The 22,589-nt window shown below is 43.2% G+C and overlaps 1 protein-coding gene across 1 annotated transcript; it reads left to right on the forward strand.

Annotated features, from left to right (window-relative positions):
* The first annotated feature begins 5 nt into the window (after nucleotides 1-5).
* HAL (histidine ammonia-lyase) lies at nucleotides 6-21,855 on the forward strand. The gene is made up of 20 exons (XM_061205183.1): nucleotides 6-252; nucleotides 942-1,002; nucleotides 1,109-1,136; nucleotides 1,477-1,551; nucleotides 1,644-1,716; nucleotides 1,809-1,875; nucleotides 2,169-2,206; nucleotides 3,044-3,169; nucleotides 5,365-5,504; nucleotides 7,438-7,485; nucleotides 8,139-8,286; nucleotides 9,051-9,146; nucleotides 9,244-9,302; nucleotides 10,178-10,258; nucleotides 12,685-12,750; nucleotides 12,827-12,992; nucleotides 15,504-15,638; nucleotides 19,229-19,337; nucleotides 19,430-19,499; nucleotides 21,715-21,855. The coding sequence occupies exons 1-20, from the start codon at nucleotides 6-8 to the stop codon at nucleotides 21,853-21,855; spliced, it is 1,974 nt and encodes a 657-aa protein (XP_061061166.1).
* The last annotated feature ends 734 nt before the right edge of the window (nucleotides 21,856-22,589 follow it).

Raw genomic sequence — 22,589 nt, forward strand, 5'->3', positions numbered from 1 at the left:
CGACCATGCCCAGGTATACGGTGCACGTGCGCGGAGAGTGGCTGGCGGTGCCTTGCCAGGATGCGCAGCTCACGGTGGGCTGGCTGGGCCGGGAGGCCGTACGGAGGTACATCAAGAACAAGCCAGACAATGGTGGCTTCGCCTCGGTGGACAATGTGAGCTTCCTCGTGCGCCGCTGCAAGGGCCTGGGCCTGCTGGACCACGAGGACCCGCTGGAGGTGGCCCTGGAGGACAACGAGTTCGTGGAAGTGGGTGAGTGGCCGGAGGGGAGGGGTGCGAATCACTCGGCCGGGCATTCTCGGGAGGGACGGTCCCTTGTCCTCCCCAATTGGGGGGGGGGTGGACGGGAGCGGGATTCTCGCACACCCCTGCGAGGAAGGCAGGAGTCTTATCCACCTTTTACAACGAGGCAGCCGACTGGGAAAGGAGGAGACTTCTTACTAGTAGCAAACACTAGATTTGAACTCAAGACCGCAGGGCTGAAGCCTTTTGCAGTTACTGAATCATTTTGAAAATCCCTTTGCCCTTCAAAAGAACCTCACCAGACTGGAGGCCAGTAGCATAGATTTAAAACAAAATTAAATCTATTTTGTTTAACGAAACTATCAAATATTAAAACACATAGATTTAAATATTAAATATGTTTAAAATATTAAATATTAAAACAACAGATTTAAAACAAAATAAAGCCGGTGATGGGGATGGAGGTGGGGTTGGATCTTGAACTTTCATTTAAACCCTTTCATGCATGCCTGGCACCTACATCTCTGCCTTTTGCTCTCCTCCTTTGTAAATTTAAAAGCATGAGAAGTCGTTTTAAAGCAGCCATTTCTGTAGAATTTCGAAGGCAATTGAAGAGCCCTTTTCTTGGTTTACCAGTAAAGCCAAAAGTGGCTCTCCACTGTGATCCCTAAGGGGTCTCTCTTGCACTCTTGTTTCAGTTATAGAAGGGGATGCCATGTCTTCCGACTTCATTCCATCGCAACCAGAAGGCGTTTACCTGTATCCTTTCCTGCAAGCTTGTTGGTCTGCTCTGGGGGCTACTGCTGCCAGTGATGGGGCTGGGGCTTTTCCACACTACCCAGTATTTTCCTTTACCTGGCTACAGATACAGCAAATACCGGGAACCCGAAAAGGTAAGTTTCAAACCACTTCCTTTTTTTAAGAAAATTAAGTCCCCCCACCCCTCATTTAAGGAGGGGGAGGGCTAGCAAAATTTATGACCAAGCATCATCAGTGAGGACAGGGCTTTATCCAGCTCTGTGTAACAGGGAAAGGCATTATGCTTTTCCACTTCTAATTTTCCTTCTTCAACCTCCTCTTCAGCAAGCTGTCTTTGTAACTAGCACTTTAGTGTTTGATAGTAGTGATAAAATCTCTGACGTGTCAGAGCTTAATTCTGCTTCAGGCTTCCCTGCTCTTTTGTTTGAGCGACTAAGCTGTTTGCACTCACGGAGATTCCCTTCTCTTGTGCAGTACATTGCCTTAGATGGGGACAGCCTGACCACAGAGGATCTGGTCAGCTTGGGCAAGGGACACTACAAAATCAAGGTATGCTGGAGGGAGGGGAAGGACATCCTCTGACCTTTTTCGCGGCACGTGTACATCTTTGACATGTTCAGCCCTGACCAATGTTTTCCTAGCTCACCCCCACTGCTGAAAAGAAGGTGCAGAACTCCAGGGAAGTCATAGAAAGCATCGTGAAAGAAAAAACTGGTATCCTTTTCTCTTTGTATTATGCAGTTCTTTTTATAGGCTTAAAAAATGCCGCCTGTGTCTAATTGTATAACATCTGGTTTTTATTCTAGTTGTTTACGGCATTACTACAGGTTTTGGGAAATTTGCCAGAACTGTAATTCCTGTCAGTAAACTAGAGTAAGTTTGATTCCTCCCCACCAAACACACACACAGTCACATGCCACCTATTCTCATTTTGGAGATTTCTTTCAACAACAGAAATAATTAACATTTGCCCCAATTTACAGATAAGGAGGGTGAGGCTCGGATTAACTCACACATGAGTTGATATAGAAAACACAGACTTGCTGGTTTCTTCCATTGCCCCATCATGCCTATTCTGTCCCTCCAAAGATTTAACTATGTTCCCAGCTGAGGGAACATTTTCACGGTGAGGTATCTAAGAGGGTTTTTTTCTCTTTCTCTTCCAGGGAGCTCCAGGTCAACCTAGTACGTTCACATTCTTCAGGTAACTCACTCCAAACATTCAGTGCTTGCTAGATCTTGTTTGATTTGAATGAAGTGCAGTCGGTCCTCGGTATCTCTGGGTTCTGCATTCCCAGATTCAACCAGCCTGGGATGTTGGCTGAATCCACAGACTAGGAACCCGCAGATGCTGAGGGCCGACTGTACTACATCACTTTATATAAGGAACTTGAACATATGGGGATTTTGGTGTCTGCAGGGGGGTTGGGTTGGGGGCCCTGGAACCAATACCCGGATGACTGTGTAGCACAGTGTCAGGCATCCTTTAACAGCGTCCAGAAGCTAGCGGATCCCAAGGAGTAGGTGCCAATTCTGCTGCCGGAGGGCGGAGAGGGGGGAAGCAGAAAGCATCAGACAAGACCACCTTTCAACTGAATCTCAGAAAAAGGAATGGGCCAGGTGAAAGGATGCGGTTGGGATGGGAGCATGAATACCGTTGTGCCAAGAGGGTGATGCAGTCAGGGGACACGAAATTAAGGCTGGAACTCAGGGAGTAGTAGTTCGGGACGAGGTGAGATGGGAAAGTCTGTCAAGAATCCCATCAGACTGCAAGAGAGCTTGTGCTGAGGAGTCCGGACGCTATTCTAAGGGTATTGAGGAGGGCGGGGCGTTCACTGACGCTTCCAAGAAGGGGAAGTGAGAAGGCAAAACTGGATTCTCATATCTGTCTGGAAGATGAGACTTGAAGAAGCAAGACAATCAGGAGAGAAAGCAGTGCAACTATCTGAGCCAAGACGTGGAGAGAAATTTGAGATGGAGACGGCTGGGAGAAGGAAAAGATTTTGTTTTTCTTGGAGAAAACATCAATTCTGTTTTGTAGGTGTTGGGAAACCACTAATCCCTGAGAGATGTCGGATGCTCTTGGCTTTAAGGATCAATGTCTTAGCCAAAGGATACAGTGGCATTTCCCTGGAGACTCTCAAACAAGTTATCGAAGTATTTAATGGTAATGCAACAGATACCCAACTGACCCTCCGATGAGGCTGTGTGTGTACCACAGGTAGACTTGATTGACGGGGTGGTGAGAAATTGGTGAGAAAAGAAGACATAAACTAATGGAGATGAGTGGAAAATGAGCTTGGCAAGAAGGAGGTTAGCTAGATGGGGGTGCAAGGTAGGAGTGAGGCAGAGACTCTTACTCCTGTGGACTTTCACCCATTCTCTATCAGCCTTCACTTAGCATTTGGCATCTTTAAGACTAGAACAAGCCCCTTAAGTCTGGCCTTAAGTTCAGGGCTGGAGAGAACCTTGGATTCAGTGGTGTTTGACTGTGGTTAGAGAAGCTGCATCAAATCATCTGGGAAACATAACGATTCCTGGGTGTCCACCCCAAAGACCGATTCAGTAGTTCTGGTTGGTGCCTGGGAATCTGAAATCTTCCTGCTCCCCAGGGGGTGGGATAGCCAGACTTGAATAACTGAAATTCAGTCTCTTACAAAGGTAGAAGAGAAATGTGGAGATGAAAGGCTTGCTTGTGATCAGGAAGCTGTCTAGTGCCAAGATAGGAGGCAGCTCAACTCTTTGGAGCTTGCTTCTTGGGATAATTCTAGTGTGGAGATGAGATTTGACATGCGTGGGAGGCCATTGTCCCTTCCCACAAATAAGGATAAACATTCTAGGTCAGTGGAAACTTGGGGACTCTTTGGGGTGAAGGAGTGGGAGGAAAAGCAGGACTGGGCAGTCACATAGAGCAAAACACATGCTAGATTTTCTGTGCTATAGGCACAAGTGACCTATAAGTGTGATATGCCAATCAGTGAATAGCAATTGAATGAACAATATATAGTATACAAGGCTGTGCTGAACCAACCAGCAGTGATTCAACACCTATTTCTACTCCCACCCAGTCTGCCCGACTATAAGCCTAAAATCCCAGATAGTGCAACTTCAGCCGTGAATCAACCTGTGCTTTATGGGTGAGCCCAGGGTACCTCTGTGTCCTAGAGTTCTGAGAATTCCCCAGGGTGAACTATGACCTGGAAGCTGACCTGTGGGTGGCACTGCTTTATCTTACTGACATTACATAGCAGTTGGAAAAAAACTGCTATCCGTAGTCTGAGTTTACCTTGGAAATGTAGCCTCCTTTTTGAGTAACTTAATGGGAATTTCCTCCAAAACAGTACACGTCCATGTATAAGTGCTGGTGAGGTGGCAGACTGGGTGACCAGGAATTGGGCAGAAGAGAAGAGAGCAAACTGACTATGACTTTACCTCCCCAGAGAACCCCTGTTAAAACCGTGGTGCACCTTATCTTTCTAGAACAATTTGTATTACTTTTTTTTAATCTATTTTTTTTAAGTCTTTATTGAATTTGTTACAATATTGCTTCTGTTTTATGTTTTGGTTTTTTGGCGGTGAGGCATGGGGGATCTTAGTTCCCCGACGAGGGATCGAACCCGCACCCCCTGAATTGGAAGGTGAAGTCTTAACCACTGGACCGCCGGGGAAGTCCCTGTATTACTTTTCTAATGTAAACATTTACATGTTTTCAAACATTCTCCAATAGTTTTTAATGGCTACATACACCAATCAGTCCTATGAAAGTCTCTTAATTTCCTATTTGGATCATTTTAAACTTTATGTTCTTAGAAATAAGGCAGCAAAGAATAACAGCTAGCTCCTGACCACATCTTTAAGATACATTGCTAGAATTTCTAGAAATTTCTAGGTCAGATTAGAACATGCACAGTAACAGTAAACAAAGGGGCAGAGGACCAAGGAGAAGGAAGAAGTTAAGGGAAGAGGTAGTCATTATGGGGGTATGGGTTCCAGATCACCTTTCTTCCATGCAGTCTGACCTTAATTCTTTACGTACAGTTTTCTCCCACCCCCTTCACACAGCATATCCGAGCATGTCCTGGCTAAAACCTGTAACGCTTCCCATTGTCCTTAGGATAAAGTCTAAACTTAAAGTGGCTTACAGAGAAAGCTTTGCTCCCGGGAGGGTCCTCCTTCCTTCCCTCCTTTCTTTCTCTCTTCCCTGCCTTTCTCTCTCTCTTTCTCCCCCTCTCCTTTTTCTTTCTATAGCAGTTCAGCCAGGTCCCTTAAGCATTAGTTGTGCTTGAGGAATTGTCTTTCCCTAAAGCGAGGATGGCCAGAATGAAGTATTCTTGAAGTAACCGGTGCCTCCTTCTTTCCCAGCCTCCTGCCTGCCCTATGTTCCAGAGAAAGGAACTGTTGGTGCCAGTGGAGACCTTTCCCCACTCTCTCATCTTGCTCTTGGGCTAATTGGGGAAGGGAAGATGTGGTCTCCGAAGAGTGGCTGGGCTGACGCTAAATACGTAAGATTTTAATAACAGCTTCCACCTGCAGTAATTTCCCGAGGCTGGACACCAGGTGTACTTGCATGCTTTCTAGCACTCCATCCTTACAGCAGCCCGACAAGGGAGCCACTGTTATCCCTATTCTATGGCTGTGACAACTGAAGCTTAGAAGTGTGGACAGAGTCAGGAGCTCAGCCTTAGCGCAGTATAGATGTCAAACTAGGCAAGGCTCTTAGCTTCCATATGCAACTGTCAGCCTTCTGGACTTGGTGATCACCTTGGTAAAAAGGTACAGCAGCCAGTGTTAATTGTGGGAATTTATTCTGCATCTAAAACATTTCCAGTGCCTATCCAGGAGGTCACATGTTGTTGCAGGTTTATTTACTTGCTGGTCTATTAGGTACAGAGCTGTGGATCATAGCACTGACTTATAACCTCTGGAAAGGAGGCTCCACTCCCCCCTTCCCCCCCAAGCTCTCATCTGGTGGCCAATCAGAAAGGCTTGTTTTTGATAAAGCTTTAACATTTTCTTCATTCATCTCCAAATTCATCAGAGCAGCCCAAAGAATTGTTTGAGGTGTCGTCTCTGATCTCTTTCTGGGAGGTCCCCTAACAGTAACTGAAGGGGCAGAGGACCAAGGAGGAAGAAGTTAAGGGAACAGATAGTCCTTCGGGGGTTAGGGTTCCAGATCACCTTCCTTCTATGCAGACTGATCTTGATTATTTCTCTATGTACAGTGTTCCCACAACCAACTTCACACAGCAAATCCAAGCATGTCCTGGCCAAAACGTGTAATGCTTCTCACTGTCCTCAGGATGATGTCTAAAATTAAAGTGGCTTACAAGAGTCTTGCTTGTCATATCCACACCCCCCAGCCAAATCCTTCCCCACCAACATTGTACCTCACAGAAGCGAGAGGTGGCCTGCAGCTGGAGTGCCCTGTGTCCTAGGCAGAGGGACCAGCCATGTCCATTCTTCTGTTCCTGCTTCTGATTAAGTCCTCTGAGAAACTTCCCTCTCTGCTCTTCTGGTTCTTTTCCCTACAGGCCCACCCCGTCAAGTCCCTTTTGCCCCTCCTTTGTGCCCTCCCAGCATCTTATGTGATTATTTTCCACGGAACCTTACCCACTTCCTACCTCCTGTTACACTTAACATACTATGACTGTGTTTGCCCTTGAGCTTGTCTGTCTCCGTTTTTCCTACCCTCAGCCCCACTCCTGGGACAGAGTTAATCATGTGATAGATATTCTAATAAGCTTGTGAAATTGACAGTCAGTGGTCCTGCCTCTGTGTCTTCCTTCTTCCCTAGAGGGACCTTAGCCTAGTGATTGCTTTCACTTCTTTTATTTCAGGGGAAGATCATTCTGCCCATTTCCCCTCAGGATTCTGTGTCCATCTCTTGGGCCCATAAGGCCCTCTTCACTGGTGCTCACACATTTGCCATACAAGTGAGAAGCCCTGCTCGGAGGTTCTGCTAGTGTTCAGACAAGTAGGACGAGGGTGGAGGACTTTTTAGGTCAAGGACTTAGGTTTAGGACTTTTTTGGCTCTGGAGGCCAGGGAGTGTGGACAGAGTTTGGAGCTCAGCCTTCGCGCACCTGCATCTGGATGTGCATCTGCTCAGGAAGCAGCAGTAAAAAAAAAAAAAAGTGAATCACTAAAGTGGAAACTGAATGCAAAGGACCTGGAAACCAACATTCAGGGCTGATTTTGTAGACACTAGCCCCTGATGTAGGTACAAAAATTACTCGAAAGCTAAGTCTGCTTGCAGACTAAAGAACGGAACTAGAGAATAGACCAGCGAAGATAAACAGAACCAATTCACGTAGGTCTAATCTTTTATAAGACAGACCTTTGGGCTTAAAAAATCTTTTATTGGATTCCACATGAAATTAGAAACACGCTGGTATTTCATTTGATACCCATTTTCACCCTTTAAATCATTCTACAGGTCCTGGCAGCTCATGGATTGAAACCAATTGTTTTGAAGCCAAAAGAGGTAAGGAGACTCAAGGAAAATTTGTTCATTTTAACAAGTCTTTACTTAATAGCTATTTTCAGTCTTAATATCAGCCTCACTGGTTTCTTAAAATAAACATAGCTTCCATGTTTGCTTAAGTTGGGCACTGAAGAAAGGGCTCTGCCATAAGCACTGAAAAGACTCTTCAGGCCACAGATGCCTAGGGGTTCTCTTACAGAAGAACTTAAACTTCAAATCGGGATCTCTAAGGACCCCTAAGAGATGCTGTAAGCCAACATCCCTTGGGATGCTCTAAACCAAGAGTCTCGGACCAGAAATTTTTCGAGGTGGCTTGTCTATAATGATGAGAAGTTGAAGAAGAAATGCAGCATAATTAAGAGCTAAAGATTTGATATGCCATCTACATTGGAGCACCACTGCTGCCTTAATGACGGGGATACTTAACAGCTATTCCATTTGCTAGATTTATACTAATGATTTCACATATGATGGCACTTCATCCTTGCATACTTAAATAAGCATTACTGCCCTGCACTTTAGAAACCATGGATCAACATCATTCAGCTGACAGGCTAACTTTTCTCTTATGAAAGCAAAAGATATGAAATCAACTTGCACATACACTTGTTACAACAAACAGCGTTAGGAAACTTCTCTCCCCTTCCACAAAGGGTCTGGCGCTCATCAACGGGACGCAGATGATCACCTCCCTGGGCTGTGAAGCTGTGGAGAGAGCCAGTGCCATTGCTCGGCAGGCTGACATAGTGGCGTCCTTGACCCTTGAGGTGTTGAAGGGCACCACCAAAGCCTTCGATACTGGTCAGCATGGCTCTTCCGTTGGTTTGCTATTCATTCAGGCAGAGCTCGGGTGCAGGGGGTGGGGGGAGGCTGGTCAAGGTGTTCAGACGCGGGAGTGGTGGGGGTAGATGGTAGGGAAGAAGAAAATCCAAGTGCCTGTGCCTTCGTAGGACTGCTGCAGCTTCATCTAAGTTACACCACACTTGACCCTTGAAACGACCATGTTTCACAGACAAATGCTGACCCAGAGGGTTAAGTGACCTGCCCCGGATCACCAGCTCTGACTCCCATCAAACTACATGTTGTCTTAAGAATCTATGGGCAGGATTTGAGAACTAGAGTAGGATTAGTGCTGATCCCCATTTGAAAATTGGGAGAGAAAAACTGTAGAAGTGGTAGCTTTTCTAGAAAGTAATGACTTGGAAAGGCTCCCTACTCTTTTACGTAGTAGGACCAAAAAAACTGTCTAAAAATGACTTAGCTAAATTAGGCCACTATTGAGCTCCCTTCCATTATGAGCCTAAACCTTTTTAGGGTAGGCCCAGTGTCTTGAGTTGAATTCCCAGAGATCTCAACACATAGTTTGCCCTCAGATATTTAAAGTAGAAAGAATAAAGTCCATAAGGAAAATCTTGCTTTTGGAGTTACGTTTCTAATCCTGAGTGATGGTTAAGGACCCCTGTACTTTTGAGGGCTGTGTCAGCACAGTGGATGGTTCTGTGCCAGCGATGGTAGTTCATTCAATATAAGAATTGCTCAGACTTTTCCTCTTTCATCAATTCTAGACATTCACGCTGTTCGCCCTCATCGTGGGCAAGTTGAAGTCGCTTTTCGGTTTCGGTCCCTCTTGGACTCAGATCACCACCCATCTGAAATAGCAGGTCTGGGCGTGCCTATGTGAGTGAGCTTATTTGCTTTTGGAAATAATTGGAAAGAACTGCTAACATGCCCCCTGCCATCCCTGTATCTTTTCCACAGAAAGTCACAGGTTCTGTGATCGTGTTCAGGATGCTTACACCTTGCGCTGCTGTCCACAGGTAAACAAAAAAGCCAACAAGTTTCTATTCTTTCCCCCAGTTTGTCGGGGTGGGGAACAGAAAGAGAGGAAGGTGTTAGAAAGTCATGTAATGGTCAGTGGTAATCCAGATTTCTTTACTGCCTCTATTAAAAATGATGTATATGTAATACTTCCACTTTCCAATTATCGTAAAGTTTCTGTTCTATATGGTAAGCTGCTTGTTTCCCTTTGAATTACTTTGCTCAACCCCCGGGGAGAGAAGTCCGACGGAGAGCTTGTTGTTTTGGTTTAGTGCCCTAACTTTAAAAAATTCTTAGTAATAGCATCATCCTAACCAGTTAATGGAGTTTTACTGGCTCTACCTGTTAGATAGAACTAGAACCAGCCTGCCAGGAATGTTCACGGGAAAATCTAACCACAATTCAAGGGCATATCCATGGTTAGATCTTATCTGCATTTAATAGGCAGACATAAACCATTATAAATGAATCTGTGAGTCGTAACTTTAAATATAAAATGCAGATGAACTAGGTTGGCATGAGGCAACCTATATTGCAGATGTTCCAACTCATTTGCAAATGGCAATTAGTTAAGTGACGGACTAACATGCATCTCAAGAGTGAAACAATATTTCAGGTTGTACCAAGTTCCAATCTGTAGGGTACTAAAGAGTCCTCCCTAGCATAAATACCCTCTTTTCCTTGTTCTCAGCAAGTTCTGTTCTAGCTTAGCTAGACTGAAAACGTCTATGGGGAAGAATTGCCAAATTAGCTCTACAATAAGAATAAATCGCAGTTTAAATGTTCTTGCTATTTTAATAAGAATATCAGACTATGTGACAGGGACCATTATCAGTGTCTTCCATGTATTAGCTCATTTGATCTTGTCTTTTAGATCCACGGTGTGGTGAACGACACAATAGCATTTGCGAAGAACATCATTACCACAGAAATTAACAGTGCAACAGATAATCCTGTATCTTTTGATGGTTTACTAAGCTGTGATTATAGAATTCCAGCTGGTCATTTTAAGATCTAAGTGATCGTTTTGTGTAGCCTCTCTATTGGTCTGTTTCATAGACTAAGTACTTGGGCTCCGAGGTTAAATTCCTTGCTCTAGAGTCGAGCTGGTAAGTGGCAGAGGCAGGTCTGTGAACCTAGTCTCAGGTTCGGAGTCTAACGTGCTGTGCTTCCCAAACTGACAGATGAAAGATTAAAGGGGGTATTTCCAACATTGGCTGCAGTGTTTCACGAAGACCTCTGCCCTAAAACCCACTGCTGAGGTTGTTGGTAGAAGGATGAAGATCTACATCACAAGTGTGATTGTAGAGACCCTCGGTAGGATGGCATTTATGTGAGCCTTCCTAGGACTAGTGATACCATGGTGCACTAAACAGAGACAACCTTTTAACACTTACCTAAGTATTGATCAAAGAGTTATGGCTTTCCTCATCCTGAGTTTATTTCTGACATGGAGTTTACTCAAATCAGTGTTCCCATATTTGTACAAAGAAGAGTGACAATGCTTCCGTCTCTCAAGGATGGAGCCCTTCTTTTCCTTCACAGTGTGGGTATCTCAGCATCATCTTGTTTTTGCTATGGAAGGTTCTGTGATGGCTTAGTTCCCCCAGAAGCCGATGTGATCGGTCAGGAGGCACACAGGCAAAGTCTTCACAGAGACAATACTGCCTTTGAAGACCATCCAACCCCTTAGGAATCTATTTCTCCTACCCCACATCTGCCTCAGTTCTTAACATTGGAGAAAGTAGCCCTAAAAGCCTTGCACAGCCCGGGCTAGCAGAGAGCAGCTGTATAAGGTTTCTCACTAGACCTTTTCAATGTGGCTCCTCTGACAAGCTTACTTCAGGATGTGCGTTTTATGTCCTCTCAGGTTGTTTTACAGTTAAGTCAGACCCAAGCTAAATACCCCTCAACTCATTAACCCTCCTCAACACCATCCACCCCCAAATGGAGAAGTAGTTTTCATGAACTCTATGCATTCTTGTCTCATCTCTTATTTCTTGCATGGTAGAGCAGAGGTATCCATTCTACACTTACATAATTTAGACTTGAAAGGGTATCTTATGGAGTAATAAAAAGCAAAACAAATAAACAAAAATACCATTAAATTACTGGCCAAGGGAGGGAGGATCATTCCCTGCTAAATTCTTCCCCCACCACTTGCCTCAGCAAAAATTTCAGCCGAAAATCCTTTACTTTCTCAGAGAAAGATTCTTAATTGTTGATGAATTTCCAGTTGGCTAATATTTGGGAGTTTTCCAGCAATACTGGTGTTACCCGAAAGAATATTTTTCTCAATCTTCTGTTGCATATATAGACCATCTATTACATAGTTGCTGGATATTATAGGAGTTAACTTCTAATTGCTATAACCTAGTAGCCAACAAACAAATTTGGAACAACTAGAGAAGGATAGATGTTGTTTAAGTTGTAAATTGGTGCAGAGATCACTTGCTATAAGGATTCAGAGAATGGAGAGAAGACTAAGGCCTGTCGTTGGGCGCGGGTCCATGGAAAAGGGCAGGAGCTAGGCCTAAGAGGCTTACAGTTATATGCACAGAAAAGGGTAATTCCAAACTTGTTAAGTAACACATGCACCTCTACCTCTTTGGAAGTCAGAACCTTTCCTACACAGAGTGAGTTCCTAGTTAATAGGTTGTGAATAGTCTTTAGTCCAGTAGGTGAAAATTAGCTCTTTGGAAAGTCTTTTGCTGCCTTTGTCAGGGTTCCTGTTGACTTAAGTAAAATACATGATGGAGTGGAATGATCCCTGAGAGTATTAATGTTCGGTGAGTCCGAAGTTGCCACTGACTTAAGTGGGTTTGCAATGACCTCTCGGTCGCCATTTGCTGTGAACACTGGCACAGGATCAGTGAGTAGAAGGTTTGAAAGTTTTCCCAGAATTGATTGTTCCAACAATTTGGTGGTTGCTCATCAGCAAAATCTTCCATTCAGCAGGTTCTTCGATGGAGCACAAGCTCGCAGTGCCCATTGAAGAAACAGAATTTGCTTTTAAACTGGTGTCCTGATCTCTGTTCTTAGTTTCAGGTTATAAACTTCTTGAGGGCAAGTACTGACCACCAGATTAGTAATGTTATGGTGCTTGAGGATCTCTCATCCCAAGAGAAAACATCATTTCATGCTTCATGTTTCTTTGACCCCCCAATTGGGTGGACACAATCATCTTTAAGGTTTTTGTTTTGTTTTGTTTACCTTTGTACCCCTTCATGTCAACACCTGCCTGTGGAAAGACTCTCCTTCTCTCCACCCTACCTTTGTACAAGGGCTACCACCTCAATGTTAGAAATGAGCAGTTGGGGAAAGTGTTATACTTGAAGTGATCACCAAGTGTTATGTGAAAGCCTTAACCTATTTTGAAAGATGGTCTTTGCCAGCAGGGGAGAGACTGTTTCTGGAGGAAACTTCCATGGTGAATATCCAGCCAAAGTAAGCTTTTTAGAATTGCTCCTGACCCTGAAAGCATATTCTAATATAGGCCAACTGAATTGAGACACTCTTTCAGGCCCTGGACTATTTGGCCATTGGCGTCCATGAACTTGCTGCAATTAGTGAAAGAAGAATTGAAAGGCTCTGCAACCCCTCCCTCAGTGAGCTGCCTGCCTTCCTGGTGGCTGAAGGTGGTCTGAACTCTGGATTCATGATAGCCCACTGCACGGCTGCAGCCCTGGGTAAGGACATTGCACTTTGCCCAGAATGCAAGCCTATCCACCTAAAGGCCTTTCCATTTTACCTAAAAGTGTCACGTTTTGTCTTTGAGAGCTAACGTTTTCACCACCTCCATGTGCATCCTCAATACAAATGCAACAGGGTTAGAGAAAAAAATATAAAACCTAGGCAACATTATACTGAAACATAATAACACACTAATGAGGTTGTAAATAAGGAGGTTTCCACGATTTCTCTGTAGGAAGCAATGTGACATCACATGTGAACTTCATCTTTGTAGTTTTTTCACTAATCTCAATTTGAAGATTATCAGAAGGAAAAAGGCAAAAGATGTTTATAGCTACTGGTGAAACTTGAACTGATCCAGATGATTAAAGTTTGGATACATTCCGTAAGACATACCAACCACTAAAAACATAAGGATGTGATTACAACATGCAAAAATGCTTATAAGAAGCAAGATGCCCTCTATGAAAATTGAGCTTTAATATAGCAGATTTCTGACTCGAGACTGTAAGGGACAGAGAAGTAACATCGGAATAGAGCCTGGCACAAAGGAAGTGCAAAGGGCTTCACTTATATTTACTCAATCGTCAAACAATACCAAGAGGCAGGTACTATTATTTCCTCCATTTCAAAGATGAATACTTGAAGATCCAAGAAGTTAAGTGACCTACTCAATATTGCACAGCTAGTAAGAAGTAAAGCAGAATTCAGACCCAGGCATTTTGGCTTGCAAATCTGTGCTCTCACTTCAATTAATGAGGATCTCTTTTTAATCAATACTTAATCCTAAAATATGGTTGCCAAATTTAACAAATAGAAATGCAGGCTGCCCAGTTAACTTTGAATTATTCAGCATATTATCTGGTACTAAAAAATTATTTGTCTTTTTAATCTGAAATTCTAATTTAACTGGGCATCCGGTATTTTTTCTGGCAAACGTACCCAAGAGGCAGGATAGCATAGTGGTTCATAAGAGCATAAGAGCACTCTGGGTCCGAATCCCAGCTCTGCCCATTTACCAGCAGCATGATATGGAGCAAGTTTCTTAATCCTGTTGACCCTCAGTTTACTCCTGTGTAAAATGGGGGTGATAAATTTACCCAACGGGGCTGTTTTGAGGATTAAATTAATGAATGCGTGGAATGCCTTAGAACTGTGCCTGGAGTGCCATGAGCACTAAATTAATATTAGTTGTTGTTACTATTACTACTCACCCCTTCCTCAGTTAAGTCTCACACTAAGACTCAACACAGCCAACAAAGAGCCACTGAGTTCATTTTCTGTCCAGTATTTTCTATTTACTCACTTACCTCCTTACTAAAATATCCCTCTAAGGGGCAGCAACTTCTCACATTAACATGGGGGGTGGTAATTGATTTTCAGAGAAGCGTTATGAATTTGGGAAGCCTCGTTTGAATGTGTTTAGCTGCCCTAGCTGTCATCTGAAGTTGCTCAGCTTGCTTTCATTGTAATAAAACTGGTGGTTTTCTTTTTTTGGCCACTTGTAAGTTATGTTTCTGAACAAGCCCCACCAAACCAGGTGATCCACATAGCAGGTTCAGGGGCCCAGGACTCGCAGTGCTGAAACCCGAAAGTTCTGGGCAAACCAGGATGAGTGGATCACCATAGTTTATAGTATATTATCTCAGGATCCCCTACAGCGTAGAAAAGAACTGCAGCTTCACTCAGAGCTGCTCTCAAAGTTCAAAAAAAGAGGGGAAAAAACTCTTTGCATTTGACCTTTCCCAGCTTCTGAAGCTGGGGAGAAGGAACTCTGTAATCTAGGTTCTTGCTACTTAAGGTGTGGTCCTCTGGCCAAAAATACAGCCATCACCGGCAATTTGTTAGAACAGCAGACTATCAGTCCCCATCTAAAACTCAACATTTGCACTTTTAACAAGACCCAGTGATTCATTTGCACGATAAAGTTTGAGAGACAGCAACCTAGGCCAACTCTAGACTTCCCCCCACCTCCCCAAGACATCCCCACAGTCATCAAGCCCTTGCTTACACCCAATACATCCACTTACGTCATCATTGAACAGTCTCAACTGTAAATCTTCTCTCGCTGAAGATCTGTGGGTCCAGCCTCAATCCCCAAACGCCACGCCTGAATTCTGATCCCGCCTCCTCTGGTGACATAACCAGATTGTCCTCCAATACCTGGAAATGACCATCACCTTTTTTACCCCAAGTCTCCCTGTCATGCTAAATGCTTCTAGTGTTTTCAACTTGGCTTTGTAATATGAGGGTTCCCATCCCGGTCTTATCTCAGAACTCACTAGAGGTTTAGAGTCCTTCTCACTTTGGGGAAAAAAAGAAAAAACCCAACCTTCTTCCTTTTCCCAAAGTAACTTTGGACCATCTGGTGCTTTGATAACGACCAAGAGCTCCTGGAGAGGGTATCCCACACTGAGGAGCACTTTGGGAAGCCATGTGTCATTTCGGCAATTTTTCTATTAGGAACGTACGTATGTCCCTAACTTAACTTCTCTGGCCTCTTGCAGTTTCTGAGAACAAGGCTCTATGCCACCCCTCGTCCGTGGACTCTCTCTCCACCAGTGCTGCCACGGAGGACCATGTCTCCATGGGAGGATGGGCAGCAAGGAAAGCCCTCAGGGTCATTGAGCACGTGGAGCAAGGTAACCCCAGCCGGGCCGGGACGCAGGCCTCCCTGAGAAACCAGACGCCAGTGGTCCTCAGAGTGGGGTCCCCGCCGGCAGTATCAGCATCACCTGGGAGCGCAGGGCCTGTCCCAGACCTGCTGAATCGGAGACCCTAGGAAAGAGAGCAGAGCCAGCCGGGTTTAGCAAGCCCTCCAGGTGGTTCTGATGCGCGGTGAAGATTAAGAACCACACCTGCTGGCTAAGCCAGTTCATCAGCTGGCTTTTTTTATTTTTATATGAAAATTTTAAAGCATATTCAGAAGTGGAGAGATTAGTACCAGGAACCTTCATATGCCTCACTCTAATTCAACAGTTAACACATTTGCTTCATTTTTTTTTTTTTTTTTTTTTTACTTTTCCCAAATTATTTTCAAGCAAATCCCTGTTGTCGTGTTTTCTTCCGGCATACTTTCTCTCTCAAATACAAACACTTTCTTATCCACCGTGATGCCATTATCACATCCAACAAAAATCAACAATAAGTCTTGGTATCATCGCGTACATATTCAAAGTTTCCCAAATTATCTCAACTACAAGAGTCCCCTCTCCCTTTTTTTTTAATTCATGCCATTGACTAGTTAAAAAACCACGTCAGTTTTCTGACAGAGACTGACATTCTGGATTTACCTGTGAGCTTCCTCGTGGTGGTACTTTTGTTGTCTGTCTCATCATTTCTTGTGTGTTGCCGTTGGTCCTAAAGACTTGACAAGATTTAGATCCAGCCTTTTCAGCAAAGAGAGTTCATAGGTGGAGCCCTGTTGAGTCAACCTCTTCCAGCCTTCTTAATCACCGCTTGTTTGGTTTCTTAAAGAGAAACTGCCTTCCTTTAGGCATTGTTCTCTAAATTCCTAAATTTTTGCAACTGTATTGGAAGCAATTGGCTGACAAAAGAATACCACTATTTTAAGATAAATGTGAGAGAGTTGAGTATTCTTTTTTTGGTAACAGCTCTGTCGACATATAATTCATATACCATACAATTCACCCATCTAAATTGTACAATTCAGTGGGTTTTAGTAGAGTTGTGAATATACTCAGAGTTGTGAGTCAACACCACAATCAACTCTAGAACATGTTTATCATCCCAGAAAGAAACCTGGTACCCTTTACTATCACTCCCTTCTCCTCCCTATCCGGCCTGGTTTGGGTGGAAAGGCATGTATCACTGAGCACAGTGGATTAAATGGTGAATGAGGTATTCTCTGCCCTCTTGGAAATTAGAGTCTACCTAAAGAGGAAGACATTGAACAACAACTTGGCAACTCTTTGTAGCACTTAACAAAATTCTGACTAAAGAATTGAGTTATAGGAGGCTATAACTGAACCTGACCTAGTCTGAAGGGATGAGAAAAGGCATTTCCAAAGGAGTATTTAAGATTAAGACCTGAAACGAATAGGGCCAGCGAATTGGGAAGAGGAGAGCAGTATTTAATAAGGAAAGGGGATGTGTGTGCACAAAATAAATTGTTCTGGGATGCGTCGCAATGATGTACAGATGCCCACACTCAGGAAAGAACTGGGATGGATGATGAAGGGCAGTTCTCTACGTGGAGGCAGCTGACGGCTGCAGGAGGTCAGGTGAGAAGAATACCAGGAACAGAGAGGCGGTTGCACTCAGGGGAAAAGAAGACCTGAAATGTTACCAGCCCACTGGAGGAAGGAGGGAAAACTTTTCAAAGGGAGCAGCTTAAAAAACCCAGTGTGGGGACTTCCCTGGAGGTCCAGGGGTTAAGACTGGGCGCTTCCACTGCAGGCGGCGTGGGTTCATCCCCCTGGCTGGGGAGCTAAGATCCGCATGCCCCGCTTCAGTCCAAAAACGATCTGGAGTGAGAGGGAGTCTGAAGCTCAAGCACGGACATCAGTCAAGGACAGGGGATGGTGGGGAGGTGGGAAGGAAGGGGATGTAAGGTCAGGAGAAGCAGTCTTTTCTTAGTGAAAGGGACACAGGTATACATTAGCCTCAGATGTCGATAAAATGAATAGCATCAGTTCTGAAAACTTTAAGAACGTCCTTGCAATATATCTAAGTAGAACTATTACTTATTTGCTCAGGATCATTTTAGTTCATGTGACTCATACTCTGTTAAGGTGAAGAAAATATTCATGAGAAACTAGAAGGTGTTCCCATGATTCTTAGGATATTTTAAGTGTATTTAAATTTTTGGAAGGGAAGGGCGAAGGTGGTTATTAGGCCACTGAATATCAGCTTATTTCAAAATAAATGAGAATCGTATTTTTAAAAATCCGGGTAAATCAAGATACACTGAACCCTTTGCATCTGTATCAGTGAAGTGTGTGGTTTTTAAATCCCATCTGATGGCATCAGGGAGAACTTATGGTTGTGAATAGCAACAAAGAGCAGTTAACAGAATGCTGAGAGATGGTTACTCAAGGTTTTCCTGACATGTTTCACATTTATCTTGCAAACCCACCTAAGAAGCTGTCTGCTACATGCACTAGCATAATCTGCCATTTTCCTACTCACATTTCTCCAAGAGGCCAGGTTTGTGTCATGTGGGTGAGGGCAAATCAGGAAGATTAGCCAGTTCTGATCTTGAGCTCCAGCTCTATGAAATAAGCATAAGCACTTATTTAATAAGATGCTTTACTTCTCAAAGTTTCCAGTTCCTTACGTGTAAAGTGAGGGGACTGGACTAGAAGATGTGAAGTTTCTTCCAGGTCCTAATGGATTCTGTAACTTCATCCTCTCCCATCGTGACCTGTCTGTACTCACCAGAGTTCGGAATGTGCTTTATAAATTTTAAGACAAGAAGTCAAATGTTTTTAATACTCCATTTTGGTTAACCACTTAAGTGACCTGATCAAGAGACCACTTAAGTGGCCTCTAAGCTTCTAAATTATCTTCTTGGCAAATAACAGAACCCAAAGTGGTTTAATTTTGAATTATATTTCTATAAAAAATTCTTCATTAGACTGTATCAAATGCAGAGAGATTTAGATTTCAATATTCGGAGTGGATCTCAAGGTATGGTACATTCCTCAAGCGTTCATAGCTAGGAAAAGACAGTGTAAAGATTGTTTTATCAAGAAACTTAAAGTTGGCAAGATGCCAATGGCTAGAATTTCAGTTTTAGTGGATTTGGGAGCCTTTAAGTTTGAAGGTTTGAAACAGACATTGGAGAATTAGTTCCAGGGCAACCAAAGACTCATCTGCTCATTCACTGGTGCCTTCAGTCCTTTGATGAAAGTCTATCTGCCAGGTATTTCAGGCTATAGGGAACAGCAAGACTGAAAACAAATTAAAATTTACACAAAGGTGGAAATAGGAAACAGGTCATCCATCTTGATCAGCTGAGGGGAGAAGGGGAAAGCTGATTTACCTGGATAGTCCTCCCCTTCTCACCATTAAAGATGCAGCCAAGGGGTTAGAAAAGCACATTTAAGATGGTAACCAAATACCAAGGGATCTTCATTCTACCCATAGACTGGGAGAACCAACCATCTGTTAGTTGGCTGGCGATGGCCATCAGCTTGCATGGGATTTATATCCCTCAAGCATGAAGTCAGACTCTAATCAGCCATCCCCTCATCCTTCCTTGTTTCAGTGCTGGCCATCGAGCTTCTTGCAGCCTGCCAAGGGATAGAGTTTCTACGCCCTTTGAAAACTACCACTCCACTGGAGAAGGTCTATGACCTGGTGCGCTCAGTTGTAAGGTAAAGTCAAACAGATTCCTGGAAAGTGACACTGTTTTAGAACCCTGGCAGCAGTTAACGTTGGCTCACGGTTTGATGTGCTGTCTCTGCAGGCCCTGGATAAAAGATCGCTTCATGGCCCCGGACATCGAGGCAGCGCACAGACTGCTCATAGAGCAGAAGGTAAATTGGCTACTTGGCTTAGTTCTTAGTTTGGGGTCGTTGTGGGAAAGCAAAGTGGGAGTGGAGAGTGGAGAAACATTCATATTCTTTTGCTTCCTGGCTGTTCCTTGGAAGTGAACCAAAAGGTACTCATGCAACTTTCAAGGTCACTAAGAAACTATTCGATACACTCTTAAGTGTCCCATGTTGCACCCAAACATGGACTATCTAAGGATTAGAAGCTGGAATGAATTTTAAATGGAATTTGGGGACAAGTATTTGTGGGGAGAAAATGAGATGAAAGGTTCATGGATTCCTCCCCATCAAGAAGGTTCTCTCATTAAGAATACATTCTCTTTCTGTAATGCTATCACCACCACCACCACCTGGTTCAGTGACTGCATAGACCTGAAGAGAAAATAAATTTCCCGAGTTTTTATTCCAAGGGATCTGGATGTGTCTAGTGCACTGGTGTGTCCTGCCCCATCACACTGGGTGAGATACTGGGTCTCTTTATTGCTTCTTCCCTCTGGCTACATTGACTGCAGACGCATCTGATAGGGACAGATGCCTAGAATGCGGACTCGTTTTTAAAACATAGTTTTAAAGTTCTTTAAGCCTTTAATTTGTAGGTATCGTGTTCCCTAGAATTGCTTGATTTTCCCCTGGAACCATTGCGCTGCTCTTGGGGAACAATTTGTTTCCTTTGACCTTCACCCCTGTCATTTCTAAGTGTTCCCTGTACCCTTTGAGGGGAATTCCCTTGCTTGCTGCCAACTTTGGTGCTACAAGAGAGGTGTGTGAGAGCTCAGACTTTTTTTTAATTGAAATATGATTGACATATATCATTATATTAGTTTGCAATATAATGATTTGACATTTGTATATATTGCAAAATGGTCACCACAGTACGTCTAGTTACCATGCACTACCACACGTAGTTACCATTTTCTTCTCGTGGTAAGAACTTTTAAGATCTATTCTCTTAGCAACTTTCAAATATACAGTGCAGTATTATTAACTATAGTCACCAAGCTGTACATGACATCTCCAGGATTTGTTTACTTTATAAGTGGAATTTTTTACCTTCTGACCCCCTCCACCCACTCCCCCCAACCCCCGCCTCTGGCAACCACCGATCTGTTCTCTGCATCTATGAGCTCTTTTTTTTTTTTTTTTTAGATTCCACATATAAGTGAGATCGTACGATATTTGTCTTTCTCTGTCTGACTTATTTCACTTAACATGATGCCCTCAAGATCCATCCATGTTGTTGCAAATGGCAAGAGTTCCATCTTTTTTTATGGCTGAATAAAATTCCAGTATATGTGTGTATGTGTGTGTGTGTGTGTATCTCACAATTTCTGTATCATTCATCCATTGATGGACACAGGTTTCTTCCGTGCCTTGGCTATTGTAAATAGTGCAGTGAACCTGGGGGTGCAGATATCTTTTCAAGGAGGTTAGCTTTTGAAAGAATACATTTTCTAAGGTAATACAAAAGAATAGGAAATGCTCCTTCCCTGTCAGCGGCAACCAGATAAAAAGCAGCTATAATATAAACCAAAAGCCGGACTTTAGTTTGAGAAGATGTTATGCTTGAAAGGGAATAGGTTGGTGGGTGGAGGTAAACACTAAACAAGGCCGTGAAACAGTGCTTCTCCAACTGTAAAGTGCACGTGAATTTCTAGGGGATCTTGTTAAAATGCAGGTTGGGATTCAGTAGGTCTGCAGTGGGGCTGACATTCTGACTTGTCCCAAGCGATGCTGACGCTGCTGGTCCGGGGCCACGTTCTGAGTAGCAAGCCTCCAGAGAACAGAGGGCATGTGGCATGGAAAGAGAGCAAAGAGGAAATCCACTGCCTCTTATCATTTAAGGCTTGCCGTAGAAAACACACAGTCCCATCCTTGAGCAACTTTCCTTAATTCCATCCACACTGAATTCTCTAGGTTTCGTTTGTTTCCTGGCTGGTTTTGCTTTAGAAGAGTAAGCAGCTGAAAACCTTCATGGTAACTTTAGAAACGTTTTGGACTTTGTATTTTAAAAGCTGTTAAAGCAACCAAAGACTCATTGACAGATCATGTGTCAAATGGCTTATAATAAAAGCAAGCAAACAGCTGCTGTGTTATCTAGTCAGGTTGAGATAATGTTTTGACTTCACATGAAGTTGATGTTTAATGGCATGTGAAAACAATGTTGTCAACACTTTGACTTTGTTTTGTTCTTGCATTTCAGGTTTGGGAAGTAGCTGCACCATACATCGAAAAATACAGAATGGAGCATATTCCGGAATCAAGACCTGTTTCTCCAACAGCATTTTCATTGGAATTTCTGCACAAGAAATCGACCAAAATCCCAGAGTCTGAAGATCTTTAATGCTTTTTGTCACGAATTAGCAGATCAGATGGTACTTAGTTTAACAGCAAACAGTATTATGCTGAAGGAGAGACCTGAGAACTTTCTCAGGTGGATCAATCAATTATATAGTTCAGTTCTAATACCTGCTCTGGTTAGGCTGGTGACAGTATTACATTTACTAAATCTAGCACTGGTTACAGATGCAGCTGGTGTTTCCAGATTATAGGAAATGCACAATTAACGAAATCTTAACGAAATCTATAGGCCACTCACTCTTAAGGGTGAGAAGACTAACCACAACTGCATGGACCTTTGACTAAATATTAGATGAACTCAAATCTTGAGACAGATTGATGGCATTGTTTTCCAAAAACATTAGACTTTTGTGAATCTTTTTTTTTTGTTTTGGGTTTGTTTGGTTTTTTTTTTTTTTTTTTTTGCTTTGTCAAACTCTCCACTAGTTAACTCTGGCTGATTGTACTGTGCCATGCTATGATGAATGTTCCTTAATATGTCTTTGTAAACAACACTTTTTAAGTCATAATTAGTTCTTAAGCTGCTTTTTCTTTTATTCATTGAATCATAGTAAAGAATAGTCAATAGGTCAACAAGAGATTCTGTGTAAAGGAGTTAAGGAATGAATATAAAGATTGCTATTGGAGTGGTTCTCAATGAATTGTGCATTTCATATTTATCAAATGTCACTACACATATCAAAAAAAGGATTCAGATGCTTTTAAACTGCAGTAGGA

This window comes from Eubalaena glacialis, chromosome 11 (assembly GCF_028564815.1).
Source record: "Eubalaena glacialis isolate mEubGla1 chromosome 11, mEubGla1.1.hap2.+ XY, whole genome shotgun sequence".
NCBI lineage: Eukaryota > Metazoa > Chordata > Mammalia > Artiodactyla > Balaenidae > Eubalaena > Eubalaena glacialis.

Excerpts from the sequence above, each read along its gene's own strand:
- HAL (XM_061205183.1), top strand. The coding sequence starts at position 6 with ATGCCCAGGTATACGGTGCACGTGCGCGGAGAGTGGCTGGCGGTGCCT. Across the intron at positions 10,259-12,684 it reads ACAGTGCAACAGATAATCCT|ATGGTCTTTGCCAGCAGGGG; the intron begins GTATCTTTTGAT and ends CTATTTTGAAAG. Across the intron at positions 12,751-12,826 it reads ATGGTGAATATCCAGCCAAA|GCCCTGGACTATTTGGCCAT; the intron begins GTAAGCTTTTTA and ends ACACTCTTTCAG.